The 14,724-nt window shown below is 43.2% G+C and overlaps 1 protein-coding gene across 1 annotated transcript in view; it reads right to left on the bottom strand.

The window, feature by feature from the left end:
* Positions 1-835: 835 nt before the first annotated feature.
* The window catches only part of MED27 (mediator complex subunit 27), a 174,111-nt gene continuing 160,222 nt past the window's right edge, over positions 836-14,724 (bottom strand). Inside the window, exons 7-8 of the mRNA XM_028715861.2 lie at positions 8,118-8,195; positions 836-4,122 (exon numbers count right to left, since the gene is read on the bottom strand). Of these exons, the coding sequence (XP_028571694.1) occupies positions 3,988-4,122; positions 8,118-8,195 (213 nt within the window). The 3' untranslated portion in view covers positions 836-3,987. The remainder of the gene's footprint in view (positions 4,123-8,117; positions 8,196-14,724) is intronic.

Consider the following 14,724-nt stretch of genomic DNA (forward strand, 5'->3'; position numbering starts at 1 on the left):
TTCGCTTCCTTAAAAAAGAAAAAGCAACACTTTTTGGCAAGGGCTGCTTGGAACGATTTTTTTCCAATAACCTTTGCTTGCTGCCCCCACCTTGTACTTTTATTATGCCTGGAGCGTTGCATGCCTGGGCTTTTGATCTAGTTAAACAGAATGAATTGAAAAGGTTGGAAGCTAGAATCTCTCAGGATGAAATCTGAAAGGCAGGAAGATTCTTTGCTGGAGCCTCTCACTGCAACGGGAAGGGGTTCCAATTAAAATTTACCTATCTCTGCCAACAGGGCTTTGAGAGGGTTCCCACATCTGGATTGTAAGTCAAGGAGAGCAGCTTTCCGTTTCAAAAATGACACCTGAATTCCTGTGAAATGGAACACCAACCTCCCTGCAACCACCCTGACCATTCCCTGAAGACATTTCCTACTTACTAAGAGGCTGCTGTAGAGGTGGCATGGGCTGCTGAGGAGGTAGCAGATCTGCCCTCTAAGGAGCATACCATGGCAGTGGTAGCTGGCAATGCATTCTTTGGAGGATGGATCTGCTGCCCCCGGTCAGCATATCCTCCTCCCCCCCCCCTGCTGCCGCCACTGGTGGGGGGTTGCTTTGATCCTCCTTCTCCTCTGTGGCAGGAGGAGGATGAGAAGCCAGCCACTGAAGCTGTGCCATTATCTGCTCCATGGTCGACCTCATCTGCCCCCTGATTTTTTTGGACATTGGAGGGGCCGGGCCCCATCCCAAAAAACACTGCCCCCCAAAGGGCTCAGCCTGCATGAGTTGGCACCCCTGCCATGACCCTCTTCAAAGAGGGCGACAGGCAAAAAGGAAAACAGAAGCCAAAACAGAAGTTGAAAGCCAACTTTAATTCACATAAAAATATGAGTAATTTATTGACAAAACCTACACAGTCCATCTGTGCAGGCATCTGGAAATCATGACGACAGTGATTGATCCCAAAGTTTCAGTCCTGAAAGCTCAAAGCTTTAGATGATGACCACAAACAGTATCATCATGACGGGTCATTCATGAGCAGAGCCAAAAAGCACCTTGAAGGAACAGCTCTGACCCTACAAAGTCTTTACAACTGATTTCAATGGATTAAACTAAACTTTAAATATTTCTAAAGATATATTTGATCTTGCAAAAGGAAGCAGCAAACAGCATCCCCCAGAACTGTGAGTCTTCATTTTCTGGCTTGTTACAATCTTAGAAATAAAAACAGAGTGGGAACAAAGTACAGTGGTACCTCGGAAACCACAGCGAAGGAAACCTGTACTAGGAGATGTTGCTTCTCCAACAGTGTGGAGGCACTAATGTCAAAATACAAAATACACATACTGCCTTACTTGCAGAGTGGCAAAAAGCCTTTGACACTATTAAAATTAACTAGAAAAATTACCCAGAAGACACAAACAATAGAAATAATTGCAACCGAAACTATGGGACTGGGTGTGAAAAACTCAGAAAAAAATCCAAACTCTTCTATGATATCTGTGTGGATGATCTGACTGTGTGGATGTTTGGGAAAATAAGGGGGAGACACCAGAATTAAAGATTTAGATCAGTTCCAGAGGAACTAGGCTGGAGAGGGGAGGGGTGGGGGACCCGGCCTTTTCTTTCCACGAGAACCAGCAAGAGGGGGGAGAGGGAGGAGGGGCATCATTGTTTCTCTCTGTGCACCGCCCTTCCCACCGGGCGGTGCAGAGAGAGAGCACCGAAGCACCTGCTCGCCGGCATGGAAAATCAGTAGCACCTGGAGCAGGAATGAGGTGCTTGAGATGGCCGCGTGCAGGCGGAGGCAGCGCCAGCGCCAGCCAGAGCACCTGCTGCGGCGGTGAGCAAGCCCAGCTAAGCCAAGCCTTGACCGGCCATGCCGCCTGTGGAGTCGCTCCAGCCGCAGTCAAGCGAGCGTTAGGGCGCTTAGTGGCCATGGCAGAGGGTGGCGGGCGGTGGCGACGAGGGTGGCATGGGCTCCACGGCTTCCCTGCGCACTGCCCTCCCGGCTGGCATTGTCTCTTTCAATTCCTATGAGCCATGGTGCGATCGACCAAAACCCATCCCATGATCGACCGGTCGATTGCAATTGACCCGTGAAACATGTCTGCTCTAACACAAAAAGAGCTTATTGCACGCTAGTTCCTAAACCAAAAAAATTGCAGCATTTTCTCGTGACATTGTCTTGACAAAATTTTCATTACAAACAAATTTATGAAAACTGTCAGAGAAAAGGGGGGCTTAACTTATAATAAGTAATAACTTATAGTAAGTGTTACAGAATTCTATGATTACGATGGAATTCTGCTTTAATTTATGTATTGTTCATTGTTAATGTTCTCTGTTTTTAATTTCTAGCATGTTTGGAACCTTGGTGGGACACAAGTATATTGGAAGCGATATTTATGAGCTTGTCATCTGGAGTTGGGTAATCTTTTTACTATATGTTTAATTTTGATATTTATTTACATAGTGATGCAGAATGTATCTCATTTTCAGGTACATATTTTTATAGGTCTGACCCTGTAAAAGTTTTTATCCTGAATTCTAAATGGTTGGGCAACCAAATGAAGAGAAGATGGATTTCAGATTTTATTTCAAAATCTTTCCCCTTTTTCTGCAAACAAATTAAAAGAGAAACAGAGCACTGTTTTATTTTTCTTAAAGGGAATGCAGATCCTCTAACTTTCACATTAGCTTCTATGTATGCCCCAAATAAAATTCAGTTAATTTTGACCTCCACACTTAAAACAGTTTCAAAATTTTGCAGAAGGTGGATTAATCAATCCTAGTTAGAGACCTGAACTGGGCTGCTGATCCTGATTGGGACAGATCTACACCATTATGAATTAAGAAAACAAAATCAAAAACTAATTTTCTTTAAAAATTTCTTAAGAAATATGATTTGATTGATGTACGGTGGTTTAATAATAATATAATAATAAAATTTTATTTCTACCCCGCCCATCTGGCTGGGTTTCCCCAGCCACTCTGGGCGGCTTCCAATAAAAGATTAAAAATACATTAAAACATCAGTCATTAAAAGCGGCTGGCTGGACCAGAGCGAAGGAGAAGCAGAGCTTTCTGGGACTGGGGTCGGAGGCTCTACTGAGGCAGGAAGAGAGGCTCTGTTCAAAGCCTGCGCTTCTCACAAGAACAGTGGAAGGATAAAGAAAAGGATTCTAGTTCCTACTCACAAAGGCATGGGGGGCAGGAGGTTGGAACAGATTATATACTTATCTCCACTTCACTTAAATTCAAGAAGCAAAAATGGGCACCTTCCTGGTGACCTGAGCCTTCTCCAGTCTAGTCTACTATTCCTATCTTAAACATGCATGAAACCGCACAATCATGGCATTTTGACACTACATTACTAACCAGCCAATTAGCTGTCAAAGCCATCCCCACAACCATCTCAGAACATTTTGAACCTATTGCAGATATAGATTTAGCAGAATAAATGATGCGTGGTTCTATGAAAGCAGCAGTATGGCAGGAAAGAATAAGATATGTAAACAATATAAACAAACAGCAACATCTTCACATATTGCATTGAAAAAATTAGAACAGCACCATAAACCAACTGGTTCTATAAAAATTAGGAAACAAATCAAAGTTACATGTCACAAATCGGAAACTATAGAAATTCAACAAATAACAAAAAGTCTGCTGTATCTGAAACAAAAATAAATATGAGAAAGGAAATCAAAATTCTAAATTATTTGCCAATAATTTAGGCCACTACAAAGGCCATTATTCTCTCTCTCTCTGCACCTCCAAATGCTCCTCTGAGTGTAATGATGGGTGAGACTGCCGACTCTTCCAGCCCCCAACACCTACCCTGTGTTTATTTTTACACCGCCCCCCCAGCCAAGTGCATAAAGCTGAATTTATTAAGTTGTGAGTTGTCCATACAGATATTTGGAACCAAAAGAGGTGTTTCTTGGGACCCCACTTCTGAGTCTGTTTCCTCCACAGACTTCTGTCAGCCTCCAGGTTGTGCTACTGCCTACAGGTGTCATGGAACGCCTCCAGTGTCCGAAAGTCCCGCCATGTGGGTGGTAGACCATCTTGCAGAAACCTTCCGCAGCGCTGGCATGGAGCCTGGAACAGCTTTATGTAACTTCTTAACCAGGTCTTAAAAAGTCGGAAAGAAAAAGAAAGAAGGGAGGAAACTTAATACGGACACTCCCAATGTCATCACTTCTGTCAAGACCAATGATGCAGAGGATGGGAAATGTATCTTGGCTTGAGCCCAGAGAGAGGCAGACTTTAGAAGGAAGTATACCAAAAACCCACAAGGTCACAGTATAGCTGATAGTATGCTTTATTGGAATGCCTGTCCTCTCTCAATAAGCAACAACATAAACAGAAATTCCTGCAGTGACAAGCAGGTATTTGTAACTAAAGGGTCACCATGGACAGCCTGGACTTCCTTGCAGCTAGACCAAAATCAAATTCAGCTTGACCATTCAGCTCATAAAAAGTGACCTTTTCATTATGAGATGCTAGAGTCTGCCTCTTGCATCCAAACGTCATCTATCCAAGAGAAATGTGAAATCATACAGAAACATTTCGAAAACCAGTTTCACAGCTATCCTTTCAAACATGTGCTTTAAGTCTCAGCAAGAATATATGCAGATATATTTTGTTCATGGCGAACATGGATTTAAATCTTGTTCAGAAAGAAGGCCATGACTAGGCAGGAATCTGGGAAAGCAGGAAGAGTTGCCAATTTTAGGGCAGGTCTGTTTGGCAGCGCTGCTTATGTTGGGGAAATATATAATATGATATATGCCATTTCTGTTGTCTTTGGCACCTAATGAAAACCATCCTCTTTCAACAACCATTTTAAATAGAGGTATTTCCCAGTCTTTTTCTGTACTGCAGGTGTTTTTAGATGATTAAACTGTTTATCACTCATGTATTTGCCACCCTGGGCTCCTTAGGGAGGAAAAGCAGGATATAATAAATTTAATAAATAAGTATGATCAGGTCCATTTTAGCTGCAGTGATAAAAAGCACACCAGTTTCTGCAACTCCCGGGGCACAGATGGGAACAGAAACGCATGAAGCTGCCTAATGCTGAATCACATTATTGGTCTGTATGTTTCACTATTGTCACAGGGAACCTGCAGCCCCCCAAATGTTGTTTGACTACAACTCCCATCATCCCTGAGCATTGGTGATACTGGCCAGGGCTGATGGGAATTGGAGTCCAACAGCACCAGGGTAGGAAGACTGGCCGACAAAAACTGGCAGCTGTGGCCCCACCCCCTATGTTTCAGGCAGGAGTATTTTCTGCACTTCCAGCTGGTTATGCTGGATAATAAAGGCCCTTCTGTATGCAAAGCATCTGGTTCATAGCCTTATCTCTACAGAGATACTTTTTACTATATTGACCCCAAATGCCTACTTGCAGGTGGGCAGACTGAAGTTTAGTTGCATCTACTTAAGGAAAATGAAGATACATACAGTGGCCCCTTGAAAGGACAGACAAAAACAAAAGCCAAGAGATTGTTAAATATAAACTTTTATGCATACAAATAATATATTCTAGACTGCAGAGTATATAGGGAAAGGCCATAGCTTGGTATTAGATCATCTGCTTTGCATGGAGAATGTCCCAGATTCAATACTCAATGGCATATCCAGGTAGGATTTGGAGAGACCCCGCCAGTCAGTATAGACAATACTGAACTAGACAGACCAATGGTGTGACTCAGCAGCTTCCCGTATTTCAGTCTGGGACACCATTATGGGAGACCTGACACACTCTGCAGGAATACAGCCTTGTCCTGCAAACCCAACATGGGGAGGCCTGGGGCCTTCCAGATGTGGAACCCAATTCCCATTGGCTTCAGGGTCAGGGAAGGTGGAAGTCCAGCAGCGTCCAAAGTGTCGCAGATTTTCCATCTGTTTCCTAGACATCTGGCCAGCAGATCTCTAAATCAGCTCTCCATTAGACAAGGATGGAGCATTTGTTTAATGAGAACCGCCTGCCATGTGTGAAGGGGGAAAAAAAATCCCAAACATTTCAGCAAATTAAATTATGCAATGTTTATTTTCCTTCTACTTCTTCAGGCAAGGAGTGCCACACTCATCATGCAAATGTTTGCTAACAAGAAAATGTTTATAACAGTAAATATTAAAAGCATGCAAAATATCTCCTCTACAAAAACAGTAACAACAGAGCCAGTCCCCACCCTGTCTTCTATGTGCACAGGATGTGCTCTTCCTCCACCCAGCCTGGCCTTAAGTTGGACAGTCAAGGTCAAGGAGGCAGTAACATTTTCTACTTCAGCTGCTTTTTTTTAAATGGTTAGACTGTATTTTTAAAACTACACTTTCTGCCCTCAGGCCTTAGGAGACAGCAAACTAGGTGGGGAAGGAGGAGGGCAAAGGAAATCAAATGCTGAGCAAGGTGTTTCCAGGGGAAGGTTTTGCCCCCGAAGTAGGTCATCCCCATGGCCCTAAGTAAGAAGCAACGTTATATAACTTAATTTGAAGCTCAAGGAGACATGCAGCTATAGAAGAAGAAAGAAAGCCTCCAAGACAGACAGATTTGTGCTATGAAGGATGCTCATGAATCTTGTCATCTGAAATCCTATTGAATTATGTCAATAAGAGAAAACTGTTCTCTGAAGAAGGGGCTGGCTCCATTTATTGAAACGAACCCTTCTCTCTTCATCCAACGTGCTCTCTCTCTCTCTCTCTCTCTCTCTCTCTCTCTCTCTCGGTTTGTATATAGTGGTCTATCAATAACTTTCTTTAAGGCCTTCTCTGGCTGCAGAAGTGAAGACAGGGCCAGTAGTGAACACAAGGGCACAAGGCAATTGCTGATTACACCGGCTTCATTGGACTTGGTTATCATTATTTAACCATATTGAAATTCTTTTTTTAAAAAAAGGAAAATCAGGTCAAACTGTGTGCTTAAAACATTTGCTGGAAGGAAAAGGAGGTTAAAAAGGAAGTCCTTCATTCTTGTCTGGACAATTAAGACTTCACCACATCCTGTCAACTGGATTGAACACCTGATATGCGAAATGCCTACTGCTATTGGCACTTGGGGTGAACATCCTGACGTTGATTTGTTAAAAGTTATCAGAACTGCTTTAGTGAATCAATACAGCAAACCTTATGGCTCAGACAAATGTGTCCCACACAGTTTCTGCACATTAATTTTCAGGTGCGTGCTGCAGCGGGGGAACTGAGTTGCCATGATTGGCTGCTGCTCATCAAAAGTGCACTGGCAGTTAATGGACACTTCAAAGGAAGGCACACTGAGGAAGGCACATCATTCACATGGAGCTTAGCTAGTCAGATGCTCAGTGAGTTTTGCCATTTATTATATGTTTTTACTAATTTATTTCAACATCTTGTGTACCACTTAATCACAGTGGTCTCTTAAGAGATGCACAGGAACCCAAGGCAATAAGACTAAAGTGAGTTAAAACTATAAACACGGCTGGAATAACTAAACCTTTGTCAAGCGTATGAAGTTCAGCAGGAAAGGGGCCTGCTGATCTCAAGTGGGAGGGAGTTCCACAGACTTGGCCTCACAATACTGAATGCCTGGCTCCTGGTGTATATGAAAGGTGCATCCGAGCCATGAGGGACCACTAACAGTGGCTCCTCCAAATACCTCAGTGATTACATGGGATATAAAGGTTCAGGTGGTCTCTGAGGTATCATGGACCCAAGTTGTTAAGGGCCTTGTAAATTAATACAATGAGGTGACACAGGATCCAGGGTAGGATTCTTCAGCAGATACACTAGGACTTTTTGAAGGGCAAAAGGCATCACTCTGTAATTGCTCTAGCCAGGATTAGCTTGTGCTTCTTGTTTTCTCTCCCCATTATATTGTTGAACAGCTCCACCAATACACTTTCAGACATGCTCTGGTAAACACCAATGGCTGTAGTTTCCAGTATGCTCCCTGTCCAGATTTCCAAAATCTTCCAACAGTTTCCTGGGGTGGGGATGAACAACAGACAATGCTGCTTCCCTTTTGTGATACAGACTCTTGCCTTGGCCAAAACAGCCTTTCAAGACTTTCATAAAAACCCCACATGCCATTATTAACTACACTGCAAAGTTATGCCAGTTGAGAGAGTTTGTATCAAACTTACCATAAATGACCTGACCACCACATCCGGCATTTGAGGCAACTGGTAATGCAGTAAGGCAGTAGTAGCATGGTCAGTTACCTGGAGGTGACAAGAAAGGGGAGAGAGGGAGGGAGGGAAAGAGGAAGACTTGTCAGTGATGTTTTGACATCGTACAACTCCTTCCATGTATCTTCCACTTGGCCCTTCTCTTGACTTGTCTAACAGAAGCAGTCACAATGAAGTAAAGCATGACTTCAGGTATCCAAAGTATTTTAGTGTCAAATAGCTAGGTGGTGGGACAGGGGATATTATTTCAAAATATTAATGAATAATAAAAGTTCACAGTATTGGGCTTTCCTGTGCCCCACCGTTCTGCTACAGCCAGTGGTCTGTATGCGCAAAAAGTCATTCTTGAGGTTTACTGGATTTTCTAGAAAGACTTAGGATGATGTAGCATGTGGGGTTGCAGATGGAAGGGGGAATTGGGAAACCCTACCCCCTTGAACACAAATATCTACATGATCAAAGGTAACACAGACTAGAAAGCAACAACGAATGGAGAACCAAGGCACATCAAAAACACAGAAGGCAAAATACACAAGGGGACAAAAGAAGCAACCCCTCTCCACCACCCAAAAATAGTGACACCAACTGGGCTCTTTTGGATTACCAAGAGACCTCCAGTCACAGGTAGGGCTGGCCTGGAGGGTGGGATGGCCCCTTCCTCTGTAGAGAATGAGATTGGTGTGGATCCTGGCTAATCCAGATCAGAGGAAGGTGCCATCCCTGGGTGTAGAATGCTTTCTAGAAGCCACGGGAAAACAATAATTTTCAGAAACAAGCAAATTTCAAATACATGAGGCACTTAATATAAAAGGTCAGCAATCATTCAGAACCACCTAACCCAATACAATAAGCTAGTATTATCATTCCCATATTATAGATGTGGACGTGGGATTGGGATAAGGAAAGCCATATGGCAAGTTCACAGCTTAAACTATTACCCACTAAGCTACAGCAGCTCAGATACAAAATGCATAGGGAGGCTTGGGCATTTCAGCATCAACCAATGTTACCTAGCAACCTGCCTTATGCAAAGCCTCCTCTTTGGTCCATCTATCTCAGTGCCATCTACAAGAGGGAAGGGGAACCTCCCATCAGCCTCCGTCACCATGGCCAATGATCTGGGAAGATGTGAGCTGTAATCCAAGCAACACCTGGGAGGGCCACAGCTGCCTCATCCCTGGTCTGCACTAACAGGCACTGGTTTTCTAGACAGGGGTCTTTTCCAGCCCAACTTAAGAAGCTGGAGATGGAACTTGGGACTTTTTGCATGCAAAGCAAATGCTCTTAAACTAAGCTATGGTCCTTCCTTTCATACACGGCTGCGATTTTAAAAACAAAAAGGAAAGGAAGCTCAAAAAGATGCACTCCTAACCTAGCTCATAGCATAAAATCTATGTAACTATTTGTGTCCCCAGGACTAATGACTCAGTTTTTTTTATTTAAAAAACCCCCAACGAAGTTCCTAAAATTAGAAGTACCAGAGCGATTCCAACATTGTTGTTAGCACAATTAAGCAGTACTAAGGGGAAAGCGGGTGGCGCTGTGGGTAAAACCTCAGTGCCTAGGACTTGCCGATCGTATGGTCAGCGGTTTGAATCCCCGCGGCGGGGTGAGCTCCCGTCTTTCGGTCCCAGCTCCTGCCCACCCAGCAGTTCGAAAGCACCCCTAAGTGCAAGTAGATAAATAGGTACCGCTTTCTAGCGGGAAGGTAAACAGCGTTTCCGTGTGCTGCGCTGGTGCTGGCTTGCCAGAGCAGCTTCGTCACGCTGGCCACGTGACCCGGAAGTGTCTCCGGACAGCGCTGGCCCCCAGCCTCTTAAGTGAGATGAGCGCACAACCCTAGAGTCGGACACGACTGGCCCGTACGGGCAGGGGTACCTTTAACTTTAAGGGGAAAGCAGCACACGATGGCATATTGAGAAAGCAGCTACATCAAGGGTTTTGTGTTTTAGGCTATGATAGCAATGAAGAGGGGATTAATTCCCTCTTGGCTGTGGCTCCATGAATGAAGCCCAGTGCAGCTTTGTGGAATCACTAACAAGCAGCGGGAAAAAGCACCATAGAGGAAAATCCCCAGCTCTGCCACAATTACAGCTTTTGCAAGTTCTCTTCTGTCACATTCCCTACACTCCACATCCCCCTGAATTGCTGCTGTTTCTTTAAAAACAACAACCAGGAATTGCTGTTGCTTAAAACACACACACGCACGCCAAAGGTATGAAGTTGATATCCTTGTTGGCCCATGTAATGCAACAAGTGAACAGGAGGAGGAAATCAGTCCCCTGGTGTTTCAAGTGGTTGACATGTATTTTCCTTCAAAAAATATTTTGCTTGCAAGCTGACATGAGAAACACTGTTGCAGGTTGGCTGTTGCATGCCAGTTGTGAATGAGACCAGCTGCAGTAGAGTCCAGAGCAATGGATTTACACATACACACACCTCAGTCTGCCTTACAGATTAGGAAGAGGCACTATCATATATTGGTGTAGGTCAAATATGTTGCTGGACTACAATGCCCATCAAGCTCAGCATGGCCAATGGCCAGGGATAATGGGAGCTGTAGTTCAGCAACATCTGGAGGGCCAAAGGCTTGTCTTAGAAAAGCATCTTGTTTCTGCCCCTTGTTTTAGAAAACTAAGCCAAGATGCACACAATGGAAGGGAAGGAGTCTTTTCCCTATTGAGGTGGGAAGGACAGCTCTTGAGTATCCCAGGAGTCTCAATAATCCCAGACTTTTGAGGAGGCTGGGTGGATTCTTGTTCCTTTACATCACAAGGCTGGGACTCATCACTGGGTCCTCCTTTTGCTACACACATCTTCTTTGTCCCATTGTTTTCCTACCCTTTTTATTTTCCTGTATCTAGAAAAGCCCTGACTCACTGCACCAGGAGGGCTTTGTTTCTCATTAGTCTTTGGCCTCTTCCAGAAATAAAAGGAACATGGGAAGCTGCCTTTGAAGCAGTTTATTAAACAGATAAGACAGATCCACTTTGAGGAAGACGGAAGTCTATTGGGGAAGATAAGGAATTGGGAATTAAGAACATGGCGGCATAAGTTATTTTGTAAGAATGTATGGATTTATGGATGTATGTTTTGTTTTTGTTGTTATTATTTTATCATTTTTGTTAATTTCTTGGGTGTGTTTGTTAAGCAAGAAAACTAATAAAAAGCATACACACACACACAGGAAGCTGCCTTGTACTGAACAGACCATTGGTCTACTTAGTACTGCCTATACTGACTGGGAGCAGCTCTCCAAAGTTTCAGGCAGGAGACGTTCACAGCCGTACCTGGAGATGCCAATGGGGATTGAACCTGGGACCTTCTGCATGCACAGCAGATATTCTACCGCTAAACTATGTCTCTCCTCCATGCTGTGATCATGCTGTGGCAAAGGCGATTTCTGTCTCTACCTTGTTGTGTCATCTACCCCTCTATATGCTAGCAAGGGAGGCGGGAGTATCTTGGATGACCGACTGCTACTGCACTACAGCACTTATGGCCTGGCCTCGATCAGGATGGACTTGATGCCATGCAGGGAAAGGTGCAAGTCACCACCAATCTCTCAAAGCAAATAGGAGAGGAGGGAGAGCAGGTTTGCAATGCCAGAATGTGTTGTATTTATTCATTGTTGTGAGCTGCCTTGTCAGGGTTATACCCCAAAAGCTGAGGCATGGATATCTTAAAGAAACAGAGGTGGTGAAGTAGCCACCCACTGGGCTTGGGACAATTACCCCTCCTAATGGTTTTACTGGGATGAAACTTGCATAACAAATTGATAAAAGTATGCATGGCATGGAGAAAGCGGGTAGAGAAAAGTTTTTCTCCCTCTCTCACAATACCAAAACTTGTGGACACCCAATAAAGCTGAAGATTCAGGACAGATAAAAGAAAGGACATATTCACAGAGTTAATAGTTAAAACTATGGAACTCGCTCCTACAGGAAGCAATGATGGCCACCAACCAAGAGGACCTTAAAAATGGATTAGACAAATCCATGGAGAAGGCCATTAGTGGCCACTAGAATTGATGGCTATGCTCTGCCTCCGTGGATAGAAGCAGTACAGTAATCCTTCTGAATACTGGTTTCTGGAAACTCTGGGAGGGGAGAGGGCGCTTGTGCTCAGCTCCTGATTTAGCATTTCCTACATAAGTTTCCCTCCATTGCTATAGAAGTTAGATGAGATCAACAAGACCCACCTCATCCACAAAATGTATACTACCTCTAACATGTATGCTAGCCTTTCCACAACCTCCAGGGTGCTTTGAATGGATCCAGACGATGGAGTTGTAGTTCAAAGCACCTGAAGGGCGCCAGGTTGAGAAAAGCTGGTATATTCAGACACGCACAATAAAAAGTCTTAAAAAGCCACAGTATAATTGCACACTGTCTTTCTTCCAACTGCCAGTAATTAGCTTATTCCCATTCTAACTTGCAAGCTATCTATCATGCCCTAGTTTTCCCCTTCACACAGCATGCTTAGATTCCTAGTTACGTAACAGGCACACATAAAAGCAAACCGTTAGCAACAGCTCTCCTTCTGCTACATTTCAACCTCCAACGAATTGATTTTGTGGTGTTTTCTTTTTTCTTTTTAACGCTTCCACAACAAAGTTGCTTTTTGGGGGTATTATTAGCATTGAAGATGTGGGGAAAACTTTGCTGTGGGGGAAAATAAAGTGTTGCCATTAACAAATTCAAACTGACTGGCTACTTGGGCATAGCAGACATATGCTGTTCCTATTGTAATGCAGAGCTAATGAGATTCCGCTGGGAGATAAAAGCCATCCCAGCACTGCTGGAATACTAATAATGTTTTCTCAATGAAAAAGCAGGTGATTGGTAGGGGGGGGGGGAAGAGAAAGCATTTCGAACACAGATCAAAGTGGGCTCCAAACAGAAAAAGGAGGAAGGGGTGGGGACACCCTGAACCCCACAGAAGTAGCACCAAACAGTGTGATGTTGAGTGCTGCAAAGTGATGAGGAAAAAACCCAACCTGACTTAGAGTAGGAACTTCACACTAGTGCTCCTCAAATTAAAACTTTCAAATACACATTTTCTCTGACAAAAGGATAAAAAATAACCAGACTGCAAAGGTTTCATTAGTATATATGTCCCATGGGGAGGTTTCATTCTCCTCTCCAACATTTATCTGTGATGTTATATGACTGACATCCTGTAATACTTCTCGCTTTCACTTATTAGCATAGTCCCACAATTGCTGTTCATTTTAAACATTATTTTGCCATCTAAGCCAAACTTCTTCTTCCTTGGATTTAAGTTTTACTGAGAAGGAGAGTTGCAAAGATGAACATTTTGGATTAGTGCAGCTCTGGGAAGCAGAAAACTCCTTTAAGAGATCCATAAGGCACAAGAATCCATTTGGAACTGAGTCTGGCACTTTGGAACCTGGCTCAATTCAGCTTGGAATATTTTGGAAGCTGCCTGCCTCATGTCCAAATCAGAACTGCAATTCAGGAGAATTGAAGTTTTGTGCTGCTCCATGGGCTATCATGGGGAAATAAATAAATGGCTATTACCTTTGCTCTTTTTGACACAATTGGCTGAAAACTGCAGGTATCACAGTCCCTACTGACAAACTTTAGAAGGTCAGGTGTAGGGGGTTTTCCTGCAAGGTATTTACAGTGATAGGCTGAATAAAAAGGATTGACTTTATTTGATAGTGGAATATTGTTTTGTTTAACATGTAAGCATTGCTTCTTGTAAACCAAGATTCCTGGTTTACACAATACTAAGCTGGGATTCTTAAATGGTGTTTCCTCTGATCACGCTTGTCTCCATTTCTGTGCTGGAAATAGATTTCAGAAGCATACATGTTTCATAAAATTCCAAAATCATGATAGCGTAGGAAATACCTGATTGCAGAGAGTACTGCCACCACATGTGTGGATCAAGTAGATGCCTATTTAATAACATTTAGATACTGCTTAAACAAAAAGAGTACAAGCAACTAGTACTCTGTTTACATAAAACATTATATAATTTTCATTTTAAAAATACAGATAAAATTAAACATTAAAAACAACCTGACATAAAATTTAACACATATATATATTATTTATTTGATGCCTATGATTACTATCCTGTTCACTGCTCTTAGTTAAATTTAGAATCACCAGATTAAATTAAATGAATGTTTTGAAACCTGTCTATTTGTATTCTTAGTATTTCTCCCTGTCTTACTGGGCCAATGACTGCTACCCTATGTTTTACATATACAGTGGGCCTGCCCGTATGAGAGGGTTCAGTTGTGGGGATTCATGGGCAAACGCAAGATCATTCAAAGTCAGGAGCCCCCAGAACTGCCCCCCCTGTGTGGTATTGAAGTGCTGCTAACTGGGGTCTGGGAAGATTGTGAGAGAGCTCTGACAGCTTCCCTTCTGCAACCTTCCCAGCCCCTGGTGAGAAAAATTCACTGGGTTTAAGGATATGGGAAATAATTAAATAAATAGAGAGTGGAAGGTTTCCCTAGCCCATCATCATTGTTTATTTACTCCCCACACACTCCCTGTGTAAAGTTGTGAATGTGTAAATAAAC

The sequence above is a fragment of the Podarcis muralis genome, chromosome Z (assembly GCF_964188315.1).
Source record: "Podarcis muralis chromosome Z, rPodMur119.hap1.1, whole genome shotgun sequence".
In the NCBI taxonomy this organism is placed as follows: domain Eukaryota; kingdom Metazoa; phylum Chordata; class Lepidosauria; order Squamata; family Lacertidae; genus Podarcis; species Podarcis muralis.